Source organism: Acomys russatus, chromosome 14 (assembly GCF_903995435.1).
Source record: "Acomys russatus chromosome 14, mAcoRus1.1, whole genome shotgun sequence".
NCBI classification, from domain to species: Eukaryota; Metazoa; Chordata; class Mammalia; order Rodentia; family Muridae; genus Acomys; species Acomys russatus.
The window spans coordinates 34,197,077-34,217,321 of record NC_067150.1 but is presented as its reverse complement, the minus strand read 5'-3'; the positions used below and the strand labels follow the sequence as shown (position 1 = coordinate 34,217,321).

Below are 20,245 nucleotides of genomic sequence, written 5' to 3'. Positions count from 1 at the left end.
AACTGCCATGTCTTTGCAGAGGTAGAGAAAGCTGTCTCCTTTCTGATGGCATCTTTCCAGGGGGATGGAGAGGAGCTTTTGCTGCTCTACCTTTTGCCCCCAGTAAGGCTCGCCTGTCATGACCCATGGGTTCATGCCCAATCTTGGAAGGCCATCAGATATCCCAGCTGGTGGCCCCGGATGGCCCTGGGTGTGGCCTTCCCTTTGCTTGGGCCACCCTCTCCAAAGCATAAAGGCAGGTTGCTGGTATCTCCTTATTGTGCCTCTGTGCTCTCTTGTTCCATGGGGTAAGGATGAGGGCAAGAGGGAGCCAAGTCTTCGTTGTGGTTGAATCATCTGAAGGCAAATCCAAAGCTCAATTCCAGGGGACAATTGCAGGGTACATGGGAGTTCTCCAGGAAAGCTGCTGCTGGTACCTAGGAAAGCCAGCTGTGTGCATCTCTGGATATTCAGAAGAGGTGGCCCTGTGCATCTCTGGGTATGCAGGAAATCATTAGCTATCTTTCATGGGTACAAACCCCAGCTACTCAACAACAGAAGTGACTAGTCTGGGGTCTAGCCAGCAGAGTTATATTGAGATCAAATATATGTGTATTGTATATGTATGCGTTATTCATAGACTTTTATATCCTTGTGTTCTGTATTGTTTGTTTATAATATATTTATGTAGTGTAAGGTCTATTATAAACAGCGTTCTGTTCCATCAGATCCCCTAGAGATTGACAGGATGATGGAGTAGCCCACAGTATTATAAATATATACTCAAAAGTTGGTTAAGGAAGCATGGTAGCTCTTGCTAACATTTGCAAAGTCAAGGCAGGAGGATTGCCGTAAGTTTGAAGCCAACTGAACATGATCAAGAGGTTATATCATATTTGAGCATGTATGTATGAATGTATTATTAGCATATGTATGTGTGTGTGTGTGTGCATGTGTACACCTGTTTGGGTGGGTATGTGCATACACGAAGGCCAGATGTCTGCTTAGGGTGTCTTCTTTTAGCTCTTTCCACCTTATTTTTTTTTTTTTTTCATTCAGGGACTCTCACTGAGCCTGGAACTGGTCAGCCAGCCTCTGAGATCCTCCCACCTCAGCCTTCCTAGGATTGTGATTAAAGGGGCACACTGCCATGCCTGGATTTTTCATTTTTTAATATGTATGCTAGAGATCCGGACTCAGAGCTCTGTAGCAATAGAGCAATCTCCCAGACCTCTATGTAAACTGTTTTTTTTTTTTTTAACCACAATAATTACAAAATAAAAGACAATTTAAAAATACAGTTAAAAAATTGAAGGAAAAATATCATTTATGGAGTGCCAGGTTAAATCCATCCTCACCAGAACTTTCTGGGACGCAGGCCTAGGAGCTCCAAAATCTCACTGAGGCTGCACGGTGAGTTTTAGGCTCCTGGTTAGAGTGAGGACTGCAGTATCAAAGTGGTGTGTGTGTGATCTGTGGGTTCTGAGCAGGAAAAGGAACATTTCCAATTCTAGCTGAGAGAGCCAAGGTGCCAGAGGCACCTCATAGTGAGGTGGCGGAATGCGGAGACTATGACTTGACTGCTCCCTCTTCTGACTTACTCACTCAGCCATATGCCTCACTATCGCATAGGCATTCAGGTTTCTGCCCCTGTAGTCGTGTGATTTCATTTGGGCTTCCCAGTAGCAAGCATTGAACACAAGGCGTCTTCACACAAGATGAGCGCTGTGCCACTGAGGTACACTCCCAGCCCTCGGCAAGCTTCCATTAAAGGCCTAGTACACACCAGTTCCTTCGCACCTTATAGCCGTCCTCTTAATCACATTTTTGTTTATTTGTTGAGATAGGGTCTCACTATGTAGCTCAGGCTATCCTTGAACTAACTCACCAAGTAGCCGAGGTGAACTTCAAACCTAAAGCAATCCTTCTGCTTCCATCTTGCAAGTGTAGACATAAGCTATCATTTTTTTCCCTTCTTAACCAGTTTTTTAAGTATACAAACATACATGCTGCCATTCTTAGTCTCACCTAGATCACTGAGTTTACCGAAGGTGGCCAAAGCAAAAGAGGCCTGTGTCCCAGCCCTGCTTGACCATAACGCAATTCCCTACTGTTCCTCCTCTGCTGACTTCTCTGTACTGTGCTACAATCCTAACTTAATTTCCCCATTCTCCTCTCGCATCTCCTCCAAGTCTCTGATCCTTTCTTTCTTCATCCCTCTTCCCTCAAGACCCTCAATCTTGTATCACGTACCCCAGTTCTGGTCCAGTCTACCCCACCTCCATTATTGTTCCTCCATCCTCTCCCCCCAACCCCTGGTTTCCCTATAACAGAGCGCTGCCCTCTGTCGCTCTCAAGTCCAGCAAACTGCAGCCCAGTCTGTCCCTTCCTCAAGCCTTCCCATTCTCTCCCCCTTGGTCTCCTCAGATTGGCCAGTGGCATGTGGCAGAGGGCCTCAGCATGGACAGCCGCCTCTACGCCTCCAATATCTCTGACAGCCTCTTCAACACCACCCTGGTCGTCACCACCATCCTGGTAAGCGGGGTTTCTCGGGCCTCCAGCTGCAACTCCTGAGGGGGGGAGGTGCTTCTCCCGAAGCTCTTGCTCATGTGCTTCCCAGGAAACAGAAGATGGAAATGCTAATCACAGCTCAGAGGCCAATTTATGACGGAGAAATTGCACTCCCGTTGCTGCTTCGTATGGAAATGATGTCTGATGAGGTCCTGAGCAGCTGGGGCAGGGGGAGAGAGTCCACAGTGTGCGGATGCCTCTCCCGGGGGATCTGGGTGCCTAAGAGAGCTGTTTTGAAACCCTAGAAATGGGACCTTCTGACACAGGTGGGACAAGCTGGATGACGATCCGCTTTCCCAGCAGCCTACTTTGCTTGGTAGCTGCTGTGTTCAAAACCAGCTCCTCCCCTGCCACACCCTCAAGTGGACACCTGAGTGTTTGTGGGTCTCTGTGGCCTTTCCCTTCTCTTCCCTTCACTGTGACAAGAGTGTTCTCAATGAACCTATAAGTCCACAGGCCATCTGCCCTTCTGCTTGATTCTTTTCTATTCAGTAATTACCAATAATCACCTCCCAACTCTGCTCCCTGATGTGTGTCTGGCACTATGCTCACTCCTAGAAACCAAAGATGAGTATGTACTGGTCTGTATCGTCAAAGAAGTTATCATTGAGCCGATGGGCTCAGTCAAGTACACACAGCCAAGGTGTTACCATCACCCCGAGCCCTGAAGATCTCATGATTCAGAGATCTGTCAATCAAGCCAACTACATGTTAAGCAATAATTACTTTGTTCCTCCCCACTTTGATTGTAACTAATCAAAAGGGCATTTCCCCCACCCCACACAGCCATGCTGATAATCTTTCAGCTCAAAGCAGAGGCAATGTATAGGCTAGCTGCACAGTCTAGCCCCTACTAGACAGAGGTACAAAGTCTGCAGACATGTCTATTTCTCTTGGGTTTTTTTTTTGTTTGTTTGTTTGTTTGTTTGTTTGTTTGAGAAAATAAAAAGGAGCCTATAGTTCTCCATTGTTACTTTCAGGAACTCCTAAAGCCCAGGAAGGCTGGCCTGGGATTACCAGCCTATCATAAACAGAGCGGGCAAAAAGCCAGGAGAGAGGCAGGAAGGTAGAGCCCTGGGGTGTGGAGGAAGGAGCCACGGGGAGGGTAGCAAAGGCTGAGAAAGCAACATTTGCGGTGGACTATGAAAGACTGGAAGCGGTCACAGAGGGAAAGGAGAACAAAGGAGAGCATTGCTAGGTGCTTAGAAAATGCTGGAAAGCGAGGGCTTTCCTGAGAACGGGCATGGGTTGGGAAAGGGAGAGCATAATGGAGAACCCCGAGTCCACAGTGCTTAGGATCTTTTATGCTTGACCATTCACTGCTCCCTTCATTTTGAGAGGAGCCCCCGAATGTTTTCATTTGTTCACCCAAGGGCTATTTATTGGGCATTTCTACATGCTTGGCACTCTTTAAGATACTCGGCAAACATCAGTGAACCAAACCCAAGATTCCCTGTCTTTCGGGAGCTTCTGTTTTAGTATGGACTATGAGGCAGGTAATAAAACGTCAACAAAGATTGAGTCCAACATATTTGAAATGCTTTGGACCCAAAATATTTCAATTTGAGAATGGTTTTCAGGTTTGGGAATATTTTCCTAGACGTTGCTAGTTGAACATCTCTAATAAGAAATTCTAGACTCTGAAACACCTGGTAGGGTCCTGCCAGCACTCAGAAATGTTTCAGATTTTGAAGCAGCTCAGGCTTGGCGTTTGAGTTAGGGATGCTTAACCTCAAGTCAAACACTGCATTAGAAGGAAGGCTGAAAGGAACAGAGGGCAGTGTCAGCTCCCAAGTGGTCAGAGGTGGCCTCCTTAAGGGGGTGAAATCTGAGTGGAGGCAAGACACAGGGGAGGAGGTACCCATCGCATCCCCAAACCCATTGCCAGGAAACAGCTGGGGAGAAGGGAGGGCAATGCAGACTTCCAGCTTTCAGCCTCTCCAGCTCCCAGCTCTGACTCTGCTCACCCGAGCCACTTAGAATGCCAGGAAGATTAGAGAGAGGTGATGTCCCCTATCCAGCTGAGAACCGGGACATGGCTAAGCTGGTTGGTGGGAGATGTAGTTCAAGGCGTGACCACTGGGCCCTCCCTCCAGCTGTCTTTTCTACCTTTGGGAACTTGCCTTCTATCAGTCTCACAACCACGTAGTCTAGACCTCCTGTGCTTCCTTGTGCCCAGTCACGGGTGGCGTTCTCCCAGGCACCCTTCCCACTTGCCAAGTCCAACTCCTCACTACACTCATAACTGTCCTGTAATTTCTTCCTGCCTCCCCTCTTAGTTCCTTAGCTTGGGCTCTAAGCCCATTGTGCTCAAATAACTACCTTAGCAAGCACCTCTGCCTGCAGTCCTGGGATCCAGGGTTCCTCACGGGCCCCATACCTCCACGATGGGGAACTGTTCCCTCTCCTCTAGCTGCCTAATCCCTAGCTCAAAGCTTGTCTTTCCCCTGGAGTCTCCCCTTGGCTGACTCCTGTCTTTTCTGTCCCTGTCTCTTCCTATACACTCTGACCAGACATATCTTCCCATGATTATTTGACTTCCCACATCCCCTTCCTGAATGGGAGTGCCTCAAATATTGGGGTGCCTGACACAAATAGGAACCGAATAATTAGGGTCTGAGTGTGCGAATGTCTTTGGGCAGAATTTGAGGAAGGAGTTTTGAGCAATTCTTTAAAAGCCAAGTTGGGACAGGAGACAGCAAACCTGCTAGGTTGCGCTTCCTGCCTCCTCACATCTGGAATCTGACTATGCTAGAGGCTTCTGCTATATTGAAGCCAGAAGGTCATGTTCTCAGATGGGAAAGTTGCTCTGGGGTGTGTGTGTGTGTGTGTGTGTGTGTGTGTGTGTGTGTGTGTGTGTGTGTGTGTGTGTGTGTGTGTGTGTGTGTGTGTGTGTGTACACCTATGTACATGTATCCATATCAGCATAGGGACTCTTGAGATGTCTGTGCTGGCAGGGTACTCCTGTGTAAGGCTAGTTCAAAGGAAACCAGAGTCAGTTTCCTGTGCAGAGGTGGCTGAGGTGGCCCATCCAAACTAGAAACTCTTACTAGGAGCAAAGGTGCTAATTCAAGCCCGATGTGCCCCTGCAAACAGTGCTCCTGAGTGACATAGCCACAGTGTCTCACTCCTCCCAGGGACACTTGGGGTTAGCTACAGCAACCATCTTCAGACCACATTTTCTGTGCGGGGTGCCATGTTAAACACATAGCTGTATTGTCACCTCGGGTTCTCCCAGCACCCCTGCTGAGGACAAGCCTGTGCTCACCCTCTCTCATTTTCCAAAGTGCCAATGAGTCCCAGGCCTGCTGATCCTTTGGCTGACTAACACCTCTCCCTTCCAAAGATCAGCCTTGTGAACGTTTACTTTGAACATGACAGTAGATTTCAAGTGAACTTGAGAATAGAATATGAGAAAGGAGAATTTCGTGACATTTCTTAGAATAACTTTAAAAAAAAATTACTCCGGTCCTAGAGTTGAAACCCTCAGCCACGTGCTGTCCACAGGGCTGAGAGGCCTTTCTCACTCATAATCAGCAGCCATCAGGGATGTGACAGTAAAAGAGAAGGGATGGCCTCAAACCCCACTCATACCACCTGTGGGAGCCGCACAGCCTTGGAGTGCAAAGAGGAAGTGCTGGATGGTTTTCACAGCCGCCTTGGCCCAAGCATGGAGATAATTCTAATAAATGCATTGGTGTCAGAAGCAATGTGACTCCAAGGTCATGATGAGCTAGGTCTGACAGAAGATGGAATGGAGATGAATGGACCGTGGAGAGCTTCTGGAGCTGAGGACAGCCTGTGTGGTGGGCAAGGAGACTAACTTGGCTGGTCACGACAGTGGACTTGATCACAAGTCGAGCCCCACACTACCTTCACACCCAGAATCGACATCCGTGACACACAGCCTGCCCCCGATGTGACATTCCCTCTCTGTGGTGTTCAAACTACTCTCTCCATCCCAGGGTCTGGTCCTCCATCCCTCTGGCTTGAGCACAGTGGCTCAGCATTGCAGCGCGTCCCTCTGCTGGGATGCTCAGCTGTTTCTGTGGTGTAGCCTGCATAACCCCTCTGTACATCTTGCTCTCTCCCTGCCACACCTGACCCCTGTGCAGTTCTGCCAAGACCTACTCTCCGCACATGCGTTGAGCCTTTGCTCCTACCTGCCCCCTGCACAACTCAGGCTAGCATCAGTTTGCAGCTTCTCTGTATCTGCTCCTGCACCACACCCCAGGCCCCTTCCCAGCTCTGTCCCTACTCACTGCTTCCTGGAATCCAGGGCTCATGGGTGACCCCTCTCCTGTTCTGCCTTCTCCAGCCTCCCTAATTTGCAAGGGTTCCTTGTCACCTAACTGTCATCCTGTGTACTCTGCCCCCTCCCATCTTAAAAGGAGACTATCACCACACTGCCTAGCGCCACTACCATCCAATAATACATTACAGATGGCCTATCCTCGGGGACCCTCCCACCCTGTTCTTTGTGGAAGGGAACTGCAGCTTGGAGGGGAGGTGTGACTTCAAGGTAGAGAGGCCCTTTGTGAGGGAGACTAGCCTGATTCATCCACCTCCCACCTTCTCCATTTGGTCTGTGCACTTCTCTATGTATTTATGTCCTAATTCTTGTAGTGCCACAAACCTTTCATGCCTGCTCAGAAAGGTCTTGTGACCAGGACCCAGCAGTGTCTCCGAGCCTTGCTCTTTTTTTTTTTTTTTTTTTTTTTATGAGGAAGGCCATATTCTCCTTCTTCAGGCTCCTTCCCCTGGACCTTCGGGCCCCTGCACCCTCATTTTTAGCCTCTGTTTGCTGGTGCTGTTATGCAGCATGGCTACTCTTCTCTTTTTTGTCTTTTTTAGGTTCCCTTGAAGGTGTGGTCGCCCATCACTCTTAGCCTGTCCTGCACCAGTTCCTCCCCATAGTGACCCACATTCTCCATGCCTCCAAGTCATTGGCCTGCCTTGTCCTCACCAGCATGTTTAATCTCCGTTGGTCTCGCCCCCCCCCCCCCCCCCGCCCCTGCCCCGTGTAGCCTTCCACCATCTCAAACCCAGTATGCCCTAGTTCTTCTTTCCTGCCACACATGGCCAATGTGACACCATCATGAGTCACCTATGTAGATGCCAAGGATCTTAGGACCCCCTGTTCTCTGTACCTGACACACAGTCAGGCATGGAGCTGACCTTCCTGAGACTTTGTATTCTTCTAGCTCTTTCCAGTCTAGGGTGAGCCATGTGTGCTCAGGATTCTGTCACATTATCAAGACGAAACCTGTCCATGACCTAAGTGTTCCCTGTCAGCACTTAGTGTAAGTCCAAGATGCTCCTTGACTACATCATGTGATATACAATTTCCTCCCCCACCCCCCGCATATTCAGGCCCATGTTTAGCCTTGTTCATCTCTTTCTATTTCTCTTCCAAGTCCTTTTGGTACGACCCATATTCCAACTACCTGGAGACCCCCAGTGGGTCTCCAATGAGCTGCACCTCTCTCCCATGGAATTGTATCTGAACATGCCCTTCCCTGGCCTGTAATGGCCCAGCCCCCACCTTTTGGCCTACAAGTGTTTCCGCATCTCTCTGTGAGAGCCCAATGTAAATCTCCCTTCTCTGTGGCACTTTCTCTAGACATCTCACCGGTGTGGCCCGCCTGCTTCCCAGTGCCTTGTGGTACAGTTGTTCGCTTATGTTCATGGCCCTTTTAAACTTTGGCACAAGGTCTTCCTATGTAGACCAGGTGGACCTTGACCTCCACAGAGATCTGCCTGCCTCCACCTCCTGAGTGCTGGGATGAAAGGTGTGTGCAGGACAGCTGGTTTCTCAACAATATGTACGTCAACATTTCTTTCTGAGTTGGAGTTATTTCTTAACATGCTAAACCTCAAGTTCCAGCTCTTCTTTTTCTATTTTCTTTTTTGCAAATGACAGGAACTCATTCTGCTTTATGACTAAGCATCGTATTTTCTTTACCCACTCATCATGTCTGTATTCTTACTTAGCCTGTTCTCCTGGAAGTATCTTTGTATTCCTTAGCAATAGGTCTGTGCATAAAAGGCAAAATGGAGTTGGGAGTGAGGACAGATGATGACTTCCAACAGTGTAAAGGGGTCTCGCCATGGCCTTATGCAGTGGGACTCCTGTATTTCTGATATTAGAATGACTTTGAAGGAGCACCTTAGAGGGTGGGTAGAGGAGGGCAGCTAATCACCACATCTAAGGCTGCCTGCTACCCACGCTACATCCTTCCTTCTACCCCACCAAGTCCCCGACCTCCTGTGCCCAGCCCTCCCCACCCCACGTGGCCACAACACCAGGACTAAGATGAGAATGACAGCTGCCCAGTTTTGCTGCAGGAGAACCCGTACTTAATGCTGAAGGGGAACCACCAGGAGATGGAAGGCAATGACCGCTACGAGGGCTTCTGTGTCGACATGCTCAAGGAGCTGGCTGAGATCCTGCGGTTCAACTACAAGATCCGCCTTGTCGGGGATGGCGTGTACGGTGTACCTGAGGCCAACGGCACCTGGACAGGCATGGTTGGGGAGCTGATTGCTCGGGTAAGGAGTCGAGTGGTCTGTACTTTTGTGTGTGTGTGTGTGTGTGTGTGTGTGTGTGTGTGTGTGTGTGTGTGTGTGGTGGTGGCGGGGGTGGGGTGGGGGGAGGGGGAGTGATGGAGGCATGGTATGTGCTCTCTGCGTCACTTACCTGGTCAGGGTTACTTATACGGGTCTATCCATTTCAGAAATCTTTAGCTAAGTGGTGAAAATGGCTGCTATGATTCCTGCTCCAGGAGCAACTTGGATTTGGGTTTTGGGATCCTATTTTTAGGTGCTCCCCGTGTTTTATTTGTTTGCTGCGGTGGTTTTGTTGCTCGTCGACACTCCCTCGTCAAAGCTCGAACAGGCCCTGGGAGAGCAGAGGACACCCACATCAGCTGACTTTGATGTGTGGGAGCTGTAAAGGGGACGCGGTAACATTCGGAGCTAAGGCTGAGGTATCAGGGGTGTGGCTCACAGTCATGGTTAATTTGTTTTGTGTGTGTGTGTGTGTGTGTGTGTGTGTGTGTGTGTGTGTGTGTGTGTGTGTGGAATTTCCCCCATTATTAATGTCTGTTTACAGACCAAGAGCCAACATGCACTGGTATGTGCTGTTGGTTTTCAAGGTAAGTGGGTGACTTGATTAGAATTCAGGTGAGTGCCATAGAATGCCAGTCTCCTGTCAGGTTAGAGCAAGGGCTTAGAAAGTTCTTCTAGGGAAATAAAATCTTGTTTTCCTTGCAGACACTATCAACAACAGTAAAAATTAATGAAATCATTGCTAATTCACTGTCCATGTTTCTACGGTTGAATTTTAATGACTGGGACAGATAATGAGGACTGAATGCAGAGAGAACAGGTCTTGGTCTTTCTGTGAGCTTGAACCCTCATTTCTTCGCTGTGATTTCAAGGTTGGAAGCAGCTTCCATGGCCTCCCAGCATGTGGTGATGGTCCTGGGCTCTCCCTGCAGTGTCTCTGCTCTCCTTGGACCATTTCTGCCTCCACTTCACACATAAGCAGTCAGAGCTTTGGGAGCCTAATGGCTTGTTAAAAGTTATGCTGTATTAGATAGTGCTGGCATTCATGCTCAGATCCCGTTCTTCATTGAATGGAAATCATATACTACGTAGAGGCGTTCCCTCCATGCTGATGGCCTCATATGGTTTTATTGTCTGCTGATATCATAACTGCCTTAGTTTGCACACTACATATGATGACGATGATGATGATCTCATAAGATTCTATCACCCAGTGATGTCACAGGTGTCTTTGTGTATTCCATAATGTTTGCACCATGGCAAAAATCACCTAACAGCTCATTTCTCAGAATGACTATCTCCATGCTAGGCCCTCTATGACCATAACAAGACTTTAATCCTCTCTGTGTGCCAAGCTCAGGGTATAAGATAACAGTTTTTAATCCCCGTCTTTGAGGCTATAAATACTACTTAGATTGTTCAAGTAGTAGGTTCCCCTCAGCGACTGCAAAGAGTTCTGTGTAACTGAGAGCTGTGGAAGAGGTGTTTAAGAGCTAATGAGGATGCTGAGGGCCAGGCCAGGCAGCGCAGACAGCAGCGTCTTCAGGGCCCCAGCAGGGTAAATAGCAAAGCTCAAGCAAGGAATTATGAACCACGCAGAGGGCCTGAGGTTCAGGGTGAGCCTTTCAAAAGTAGCATCTTGCTTATAGACTGGTGCTGGGGGTGGGAGGCCAGTGGGTCAGCAGAAGTTTCAGCAAGGTCTCAGGATGTGGTGGTTTGAGTGAGAAGGGCCCCCATAGTCATGTATATTTGAATATTTGGTCCCCAGTTGGTGAAACTGTTTGGGAAGGATTAGGAGGTGTGGCTTTGTTGGAGATGTGTCACTGGGATGGGGTTTGAGGTTTCAAAAGCCCATGTTTATGTTTTCTCCAGTATTCTCATTCTCTCTCTCTGTCTTTCTCTGTCTCTCTCTCTCTCTCTCTCTCTCTCTCTCTCTCTCTCTCTCTCTCTCTCTCTGCCTCCCTCCCTCTCTCTCATACCTCACATTATGGATCAGATGTGAGCTCTCGGCTACTACTCCAGTGCCGTACCTGCCTGCCTGCTACCATTCTCCCTGCCATGATGGCTATGAACTCTAAGCCCTTATTAAATACTTTCTTCTATGAGTTGCCTTGGTCATGGTGTCTCTTTCCAAAAACATGAAAGTAACTAAGACACCAGTGTCTTGGCTATGTGGACTCACCCTGTGTGGATCCAGAAAGGCAATCGATACTTTTCTCTTCAGTCCCAGACCGTTTCTAGAACACTCATTTGAGGACTTTCTCATGATTACTAGGCTATGCAGTCAGCCCACAGCAGGCTGAAATGTAAAGCCCTTTCTTTGACTTTCATCAATGTCTTTGGTCACCTTGAGCCCAGCTCTTTAGTCCTCCCAGGCTGCCTAGTGTTTGTCAGGGAGACTTCAGGGATGGAGGAGTCACTGTACAGCCATCTCCTTATTAGCCCCCTAATGAGCTGTGACATGGGCTGGCAGAGAGGAAGAAGATCCTGGCACACAAAGGCATGCATCTACATACTGAGTGACTTGGGCAATTAGACAGGGGTCTTAAAATTCACCGCAGCTTGTCTTCCAACAAAAACAGTGCTATGTATTGGTCATGTCATAAGTATTTGAATTGTCTTGTGCCAGCCTCTCTGAAAAGCAGAAGCTAAGACCAAGGCCAAAGTTTATGTACAAAATTCAAAGAGTGTAATTCCAAGGAAGGGGTAAGGAAGGCTTGCCTGGCAGGAAGGGAGCGAGCACATGTCAGAGAGTGTTAAAGTGGCATCCATCCTTGGCTCTGTACCTCAGTCTTCAAGGCCTGATGAAACTGTCGATCAGCAAACAGCACACAGCTGGGAGAAGGACAAGTGATCTGTGGGTCCCAGCTCTCACTGCCTGGAAGTCAGGTCACAGGACATCACTTCTTCCACTGCTTGGGCTGTGCACCAGGACCCTGGGTGCCATTAAGGAGTTGGATCTCATGGTACCAGTGACAGAGATGAAGGGTAGGCTGATTTTGTGAGTGATGTGAGCCTGAGCTATGGGTCCTCACTGTTCTTAATCCTATCTGAAGCTGATGAGCCCTGAAGGTTTAGACTCAAGAGATCCTGCATGTCCACGTGTCTCAGCAGCCTTGGGAAGTCTTGGGGTATAAGCACCTAGTATGAAGAATGAAGGTCGTCAAGAGCAGACACAGGGCAGTTGAGAACACTGTTAAGCTCCCTCCAGTGGGAAAAGACTGGCATTTTTTTGAGTCACTGCAATGCAGCTGCTGAAGAGTCACCATTCAGGAGGGAGGTCAGGAATGGTGACAGGGATTCGTCGGGACTGAACAAACTCAAGGATTAAGAAGCTGGACTGGACCAGATGTTCTAAGGCCATTTTGGTATACCAGTCTGAAGGGATGAGGTGTCAGGTGTCCACAGACAGGGCTGTTTTCCACATCGCCCTGGACATAAAAGCTAGGCCAATAGAGCTACAACTTCAGCAGCAAGGGAGATGGTGTGACACCAAAGAAAACCCTTGGGACTTGGGACTCACTACAGAATCTCAAGACTTATACAGAAAAGAATGTAGCAGTAACCTGTGCAACTGAATGAGAGGAAAGACAGGGTGGTCTGGTGATGGTCTTAGACCCTTGTCCTGCTATTACTTCCTTTTACAAGGTGTTGCCGGACACATGCATATCCACTGTAGAAGGGCAGTCAAGCACTTCCTGTATATGTGTGAAAATCATCCCAGCATGCCTTTCATGTAGGTGTCACTAGCATCAGTTGTGTACAGGGAGTGAAAACACAGGGACTCGCAGAAGCAGGGCTAGAGGGCCAGCACCCTGGTGGGGCTGAGTGTGAGCAGGGGAGGGTGGATGTTTGGAGACCTTTGGGTTTGGATTTGTTTTTCCCTAGTCAGCCATCCTCAGGCCCATCTTGGGGAAAGGTAGACACATTCATCAGAGGGAGCACCCCCATCTAGTTTCATGGTTCAGAGCAAAGCACCCCATTGGCATGCGGCCCCATGTTGGCAGAATGGCAGGCACATTTAGGTTCAAAGAGAAAAGAGCTTTGCAAGGCTTAGATTCAAGGCTCATAAGCCTGGGACATCAAATAGCTCTTGCCAATGACATTTTGACGAATTAAGTGTAAATGAAGCTGAAATGCCTCGTTCCATCTCCCCTCCTGGGAAGGGACTTTACCAGAGACCCAGAGAGGTGACTGTCCGTGGCCTCAATCCACTGGGAAGATTGGCCAGAGACATTTTGCTGAACTGAAAGAAAATTCAAATAGTCTCCTGAGATCACTTTCCACCTTGAAGCCAGAGACTTTTTTAACTGCAAATAGGTCACAGAATTGTACTCAGCATTCTTTAACAGAGAGAAATTGATCTAGGGCCCCCAGATGAGTGTGCCACCCGTTCTTTACCCCCATGTGGCAGCCATGATGTGGGGGAGGGGGCTTTTTATGTTTCTATCCCCATGAAGGGTTCCCCTCAACAATCAGGTAGAGGTGGCCTTGAATTATAACTCCACACTTCACTCATTCATCAAAATGCCCACTTTCTGTCGAGAGCTGCTTAAATATGAAGGATTACCTGTAAAGGACTTGGAATCTATTCAAAGAGTTAGATGAGAAAAGTAAGAATTACTGTACAGTGTGACATATGATATATTCATAATAGCTATTAGAACGGTGTCATAGGATAACGATGGCTAACACACCACTTGTTTCTGATGATGTTGGGGAGTGAACCTCATGCTTGTTAAGCACACCCTCCACCACTAAATGACACCCACAGTTCACACAGACACACACACATGAACACATGCACACACTGAGTAAGTGTGGATATTGTTCCGTGCTGCATAGCCAAAGCTTGCTTACCTGTGAGCTTTTAGGTGGTTCCTGTTTCCACTTCCCACCTCCCTGTAGGAGTGCACTAGCACTATAGACCTATATGCCACCCTCTGACTTTTTACTTGGGTTCTCAGTAGTGAGGATAGCATGGCAAACATTCAACCCACTGAGCCTTCTCGCCAGAACCACCAGGTGCTGTCTGAAGTGCTTGACTGTGTTAACTAAGTCCCCACAAATGTCCAGATAAGGGAACTATGTCACAAAACAGCTAAGGAAGTTAAGCAAACTCACATGGGTAGCGATAGGTCTGGCAGAGTATGAATAAGCTGGGGGAAGGGGTGAGTCAGGGAAGGACACACCACAGCAAAGACAGCTCAGGAGAGTAGAAGGGTCCCTGCTCCTTTTAAGACCCCCTTGCTGTGGTTTCAAATACCCATTGTAAGCCATGGGTCTGAAAATAAAAAAAAAAAAAATGCAAAATTCCAGAAATAAATTCTTCATAGATGTTAACCTGCGTGTCATTATAAATATCATGATAAGATGAATCACCTTTTTGCCTGGTGTATCTACACTGTATATGCTACCCACCCCTTAGTCACCCACAGTTATCTATGCTATCAAGCTGCCTGTCAAATATGCCAATACTGGTGTTCCAATTACCTTTATCTCCTTATTGTACTTAATAATGTCCCCAAAGCACAAAAGTAGTGATACTGGCAATTCAGATGTGTCAAAGATAAGCCCTTTTATAACATACTTCCCAAGGTTGAGTGGGTAAGACTCTCAGCTTTAATAAGGGAAAAAAATATTGTATTCTGTGTTTCTAAGATCTATGGTAAGAATGAATGCCCTGCCTGTGTGACTGTGAAGGAGAAAAAGAAAATGAGGGCTAGTTTTGTTCCTGTACTTCGAGCTGCAAAAGTTACAGAATAGTATTTGGCAGATGCTTAGTAAAGATGATAAAAAAAACATTGTAGAGCTCGGAATTCTGTACTGTTTCTGGCATCTGATGGATGTCTTGAAGTGTACTCCTCTCAGCTAAGGGAAGATGGATCCTGGAGGAGTCAAGGAGGATCATTTTTGTAGAGAGGACATTCTAGGTGTAATGGATGATGGGGTTCATTTAGTACCACACTCTTGACTCTGGACAACCATAATCAGACACAAGAAGAGCTGTGGAGGAACAGGATATATGCAAGAGCCAGTTGTGACAGGATTCTTGTGTTTGGCTGTGTAAGCTATGTTCAGTTATTGTATGCAGAGACGAATGGTGACTTTACTTTGGTCCAGAGGTTACTGAGCAAGGGAAAGGGTGGGTACCACATACACATCCTTTCGTTAGACAAATGCCTGGTGATTCAGGAAGATGGCATGAACTGGAACCAGGCAATGCTGAGGATGCCCAAGACTGATGGAGAGAGTAAGGGGATTCTAACATTTAGATCTCGAACTTAGTAAATGTGGGACACTTCCATTTCATGCCTATTTGTAAGCATGAGTTAAGGCTGTCCTGCCTCTCAAGAGAAGATGAAGGGGCTTGCTGGCCCAGAAAGCCCTTTCTACGGTGTTTCCTTGTTGTGTGTGCTGTGTGTGTGTGCCAAATGTGGCCCTGCTTGCAAGCCACGACCGCCTGGGACAAAAGGAAGTCCATTTTGCTTATGTAATGAATGTTGATTCATTATCCACAGACTGGGGAATTAAAGGGCCAGAGATATAAACTGCATCTTGGGCCACAAGTGCCTTCCCTTTCCCTCCACCATCCAGGCCTCCCTGAACGGCATTGTCTCATTTGAGTTCTCTAGAGGCTGTTTTGGGGTATCCAAGTCCTTTCCAGTGTGCTTGACCAAAAGCCAACAAAAGCCATTCGCGCCTGCTTGGCCTCTTGCTTTCTTCTGAGTGACTGTTGCTGCCAACATGCACAGGGCTCTCTCAGCCGTCCCACAATGAGTAGTGAGGGTTTCTTCTACAGAAGGCCACAGTGTGGCCGCCAGGGCCACAGCCTGCCATGACCACGAGGCCTGGCAACACTCTTTGCCCCCAGTGGACATGGTGGAATTCTGTCCGTGAGCTCTCAGAATGTTTTCTTCCTCTGGTTTCCCTTGACATCGTCACAGAATAGCATAGAGTCATCTCTGCCCCAGACATTTAGTTACATCTCTTCCTAGCCCAACTCTAAGCAACAAAACAGGAAAGGAGGAAGGAAAAGGAGCTTGTATCCCTTGACAAGGCCAAATGCCAGGTAAGAGTCCCAGGGTCCCTCTTCCATTTATCCATATGTGGTTATGAGAGATGGATTATTACCTTGTTCCACAAATGGGGACATAGAGACTTGGGAAGTCCTGTAATTAATCCACATCCATCCATACATCATGTGGCCAGAGCTTAGGCCCGCCCCCTCCTCAGTCCCCGGTCCCACATTCTTCCCACTGCACCACAGGAACATGAGAGATGGCTGTGGCAGAGAATGACCTGAGTGGAGAGCCCACATCCTCTGCATCTGCATGCTAGATGGGAGGAAAGAGTAGGCTGGTCTAGGAGCACAAGCAAGGCATCTCTCAGGGCTCTGACTGAGAGGGACGTTTGACTGACACTTATGCCTGTAGCCCTGTATCTAGAAAGTGGGGGTACTGTGATTTGAACTTAAAATGTGCCCCCAGCAGGCTGATGTGTTTGAACTCTTGCTCCCCCAGCTTGTGGTGCTGTCCTGGGAGGGGTTGTAGGACCTTGGGTTGTGAGGTCTAACTGGAGGAAGTGTATTGTTAGGAGCGGGGCTTTGAAGGTGATAACTGGACTTTGCTGTGGTCTTATTTATGATTCCTGAATGGAAAAAGCAATGGACTTGTATTTCTGCCACTAACCCTTCCAACCATGAGGGACTCTGCTGAAACTCTGAGTCAAAATAAACTGTTGTCCCTTAAGTTGCTTCTGTCAGGAGTTTATTTTTGTCACAGCAATGAGAAAACAAACAGCATGGATGGTTCTATTAGGAGCAGCACCGCCCCCCACTTGCCCTCCTCCACAACACACACCATTACAGACAAGGAAATGGAACCCTGGCTGACTAATGCCTAGAGACTCTAGCTCCTTTTCCAGTTAGCAGGGCAGACCCCAGCTGCAATACATTGTTCCCTCAGGGGTAAGTGATGGATAGAAGGACCGAAGTGTGTCATAGCAGAATAAAAGAATAAGGACAGAAAGCTGTCCTACTGTGCTCTGGCAGCTCCTTGAGAGGAAGCACGGTCACCCTATGTATGCTGATCTCTTTACATAATGGACTTGGAACATACAGCACATTCAAAGCACCACTAAGTTAGCAAAACAAGGTGCCAGGTGTCATGGGGCAAGTCCTTCTTTGGCATTCTAGGGAGAACACTCATTGGCAGGTTTATAGCAATGCGGCTGTCAGGTCGAGGGTCAGACAAGAAAGCTTTCTGGGGACCAGTCAGCAGATTGATTTGACACCTAGCGTGCATGTGCATCTCTCACTGTGGTGGTGTCTTGTAGAACAGGTTGGGGGGGGGTCCTGTCTTTGGAAGCTTACAGGTGAGGTGGAACAGAAGTGGGTGAAATAGTCAACACAAACAAAATACACACAGGTGCAAATACCTGCAAGAAAAGGCCAAACTGGACATGTCTGAAAATGATATTGTCAAGGCACCTGAGAGTACACACAGCTTGATTCCCAGTCTCCTGGAAAGTGGGCGGGGCCATTTTTGGGGACTCTAGAGATTGAAGCCCAGCGCAGGCAGCTGCAGGTTGGAGGGAAGGGCCTCAGGGTCTGGCCTGCAGGTCTTTAGATCTCCGCATTGCTTACTTCCCACTGAAAGTGTCGGTAGGAGAAATGTGAAGTGGGTACATTTCGCTTAGGTTCAGAGCTATCAGCTCTTTCAGACTGGGAACTTCTCCAAACCCCAGGGGTGCCTGGAAGCAGCCTGGGGAAAGTATCAGAAGAGTCACTTCACTGGGATTATTTCTTCCTTTCCCACTGAGTGCCAGCTGTTAAGGGGAGAAAGGGGTCTGCAGAGGAAAATGAGAATGTGTTAATTAAGGACCCAAAGCCTTCTAAGGGACGACTTGCAGCTAAACAGAAGAGATGGCAGCAGGGGATTGATCCGGGGCAAGAGCAAGAAAGAAGCTGTGAACAGTAGGGACAGTAGCATCCCGATCTCTTCTAAGTATTCTCTGGTCCCAGTTCCCTATCCATAGGACAAAGGTGAGTACATCACCTGAATACAGAATCCCCTGTGTACTAGGTCAAGTCTGAGGTCACATGCGTTTTTGAGAGAGCTCAGTTCATCAAACAGGGACTTAGCCTCTGCCTTAGTCCCAAAGGACACTCTCATTCACAACCCAGTTTCAGGATTTTCACTTCTGGATGCTCCCTCGGCCTGTCTCAGAGGTTACTTACTAACCCTGGTCCTTGGACTCTTCTTTTCCCAACTAGAATGCAATTCCTGAAGCTAAGGCCCCTGTTGGGTTGCATTTTCATCCCTGGCCAATCAATATTACCTTCCCCTAGATGTGTTGACCCTGTCTTGGTTGTGGCTTCAGGCTGAATTTTACAGAGCTCCCATTCTGTACATATAGGACCTTGAAGTAGAGCGGTACAGGTTGTATGTTGTCCAAGGAGTGAACATGGTCCCCAACCCAGCCAATGCCCTAGGCTCATCTATTACCTGCTCTGGTGTGGAGTTTTATCCATCCATAGTAGATTTTCCACCAATAAAAATACCTGAAGCTTATGAAGCCTGATGCCCAAAAGTCTGCTGGAAAAGTCCACTTTTTAATATTCATATTACTGCCTTGACTCCATGGGGAATGGGGCCCAGTATATAACATGAAGCCATGCCGTGAGATATATGCAAAGTGGGATCATGTACCAAATTTATGACAGCAGAAAAGAAAGGAAGTCATTAAGCTGTAGGAGCCAGGCAAGACTTTAGAGCAGAGCTAATGAAAATCATAGCTATTGTTTATTGAACACCTAGTACCTGCGGGTATTCTTTATGAATCATTTCCTCTCTACACAACAATATTACAATATAAACATTATTATTCATATTTACAACAAAGAAGCTGAGGTTAATTTCAGCTTACCAGACAGTCACAAGTCGCACAGCTGACAGAGTGATTGGTCTCGAATTCAAAGCCTTGTCTCACTGACGCCAATGTCCACACTCATTCTCACACATTAGGATGCTTCCAAGGGGAGTTATTGACACCTTGGGTCTTGATGGACCCAAGAGTTTGCCAAGCAACGAGGGAATTGAGTTGCAAGCAGAGCTAAGTCAGCAGGGCTTGCATGCAGGACATATTTAAGGTCCATAAAGAGTGCAGAGTGTCCCCATTATGGGTTGAAGGGACATCAATAGCTTGGGGTGGTACTGAAGACGAAGCCTGATAAGATCCCTGTAGATCACAACGAGGAGATAGGACTGTGCCCTGAAGGTAGCGGAGAGGCATTTGAGCTTGTTAAGTTAAGGATTGACAGGACTTGGTGTAGGAAAAAACTCTAAGGCAGAGGGTCTCAAACTGTGGCCCATGTATCAGAAGCATCAAGGCCATCTTGTCCTTGCTGGACATCTAAATTCTCCTGCCTTATCCAGACTTTCTGAATGAGAGACTTGGACAGAGGTCATCAGCCTATAAGTTAACAGGTCCCTGGAATGATTGTGACTGACGCACACTTTAGCTGGAGAACTGCTGGTTCCCAGTCTAGGTCAGCTTGAGAACCCCTGGTGTCCAAGACTGGTCTATTGGATAGATGGGTTTGGAAAAAAAAAAAAAACCAGAAGACTCAATGGAGGCATTTCACAGTTAGAATGAACTATGCTTAGTTATCAAATGGGTTGAGAGCAGGAAAGGTGCCGTTGAGTGAAGACTCTAGGCTTACCCCCGCTCTCTCATTTGGATGGCAAAGGGGACCATCATGGTATACACTAAAAGATACTGTAGATGCAACTCTGAAGAGTAGGTGCTGTAATAAGAGTAAGCCAGTGAGGTGGGCAAGGAAGGTCCGCAAGCCAGCAACACTGGGCTCCAGTTCTATTCCCAAGCCATCGTCCAGAGGTGGTGGTGAGATGGGAAGACTGTGTTCACCTCCCCCTTACGCCACGCCCCTCTCTGCTGGCCACCAGTCGTCTTCTTCAGTTAGGAGCCATGGGAACTTGGATAAGTCAGTGCATTCATTACTTTCCCCAGTACTGTGACAAAATACCTTGCAGCATGGAAGAACATTTACTTTAGTTCGTTGTGGTAGGGAAGGGATTATGGGCTGGCTCCATAGCAGCAG

The 20,245-nt window shown here is 47.8% G+C and overlaps 1 protein-coding gene across 5 annotated transcripts in view; it reads left to right on the top strand.

Annotated features, from left to right (window-relative positions):
• The window catches only part of Grik4 (glutamate ionotropic receptor kainate type subunit 4), a 428,100-nt gene that overhangs the window by 350,265 nt on the left and 57,590 nt on the right, over window positions 1-20,245 (top strand). For all 5 annotated transcript variants that reach the window (XM_051156249.1, XM_051156245.1, XM_051156246.1 and 2 more), the window contains 2 exons: window positions 2,407-2,514; window positions 8,899-9,102. In XM_051156249.1, coding sequence (XP_051012206.1) covers window positions 2,407-2,514; window positions 8,899-9,102 — 312 coding nt within the window. The remainder of the gene's footprint in view (window positions 1-2,406; window positions 2,515-8,898; window positions 9,103-20,245) is intronic.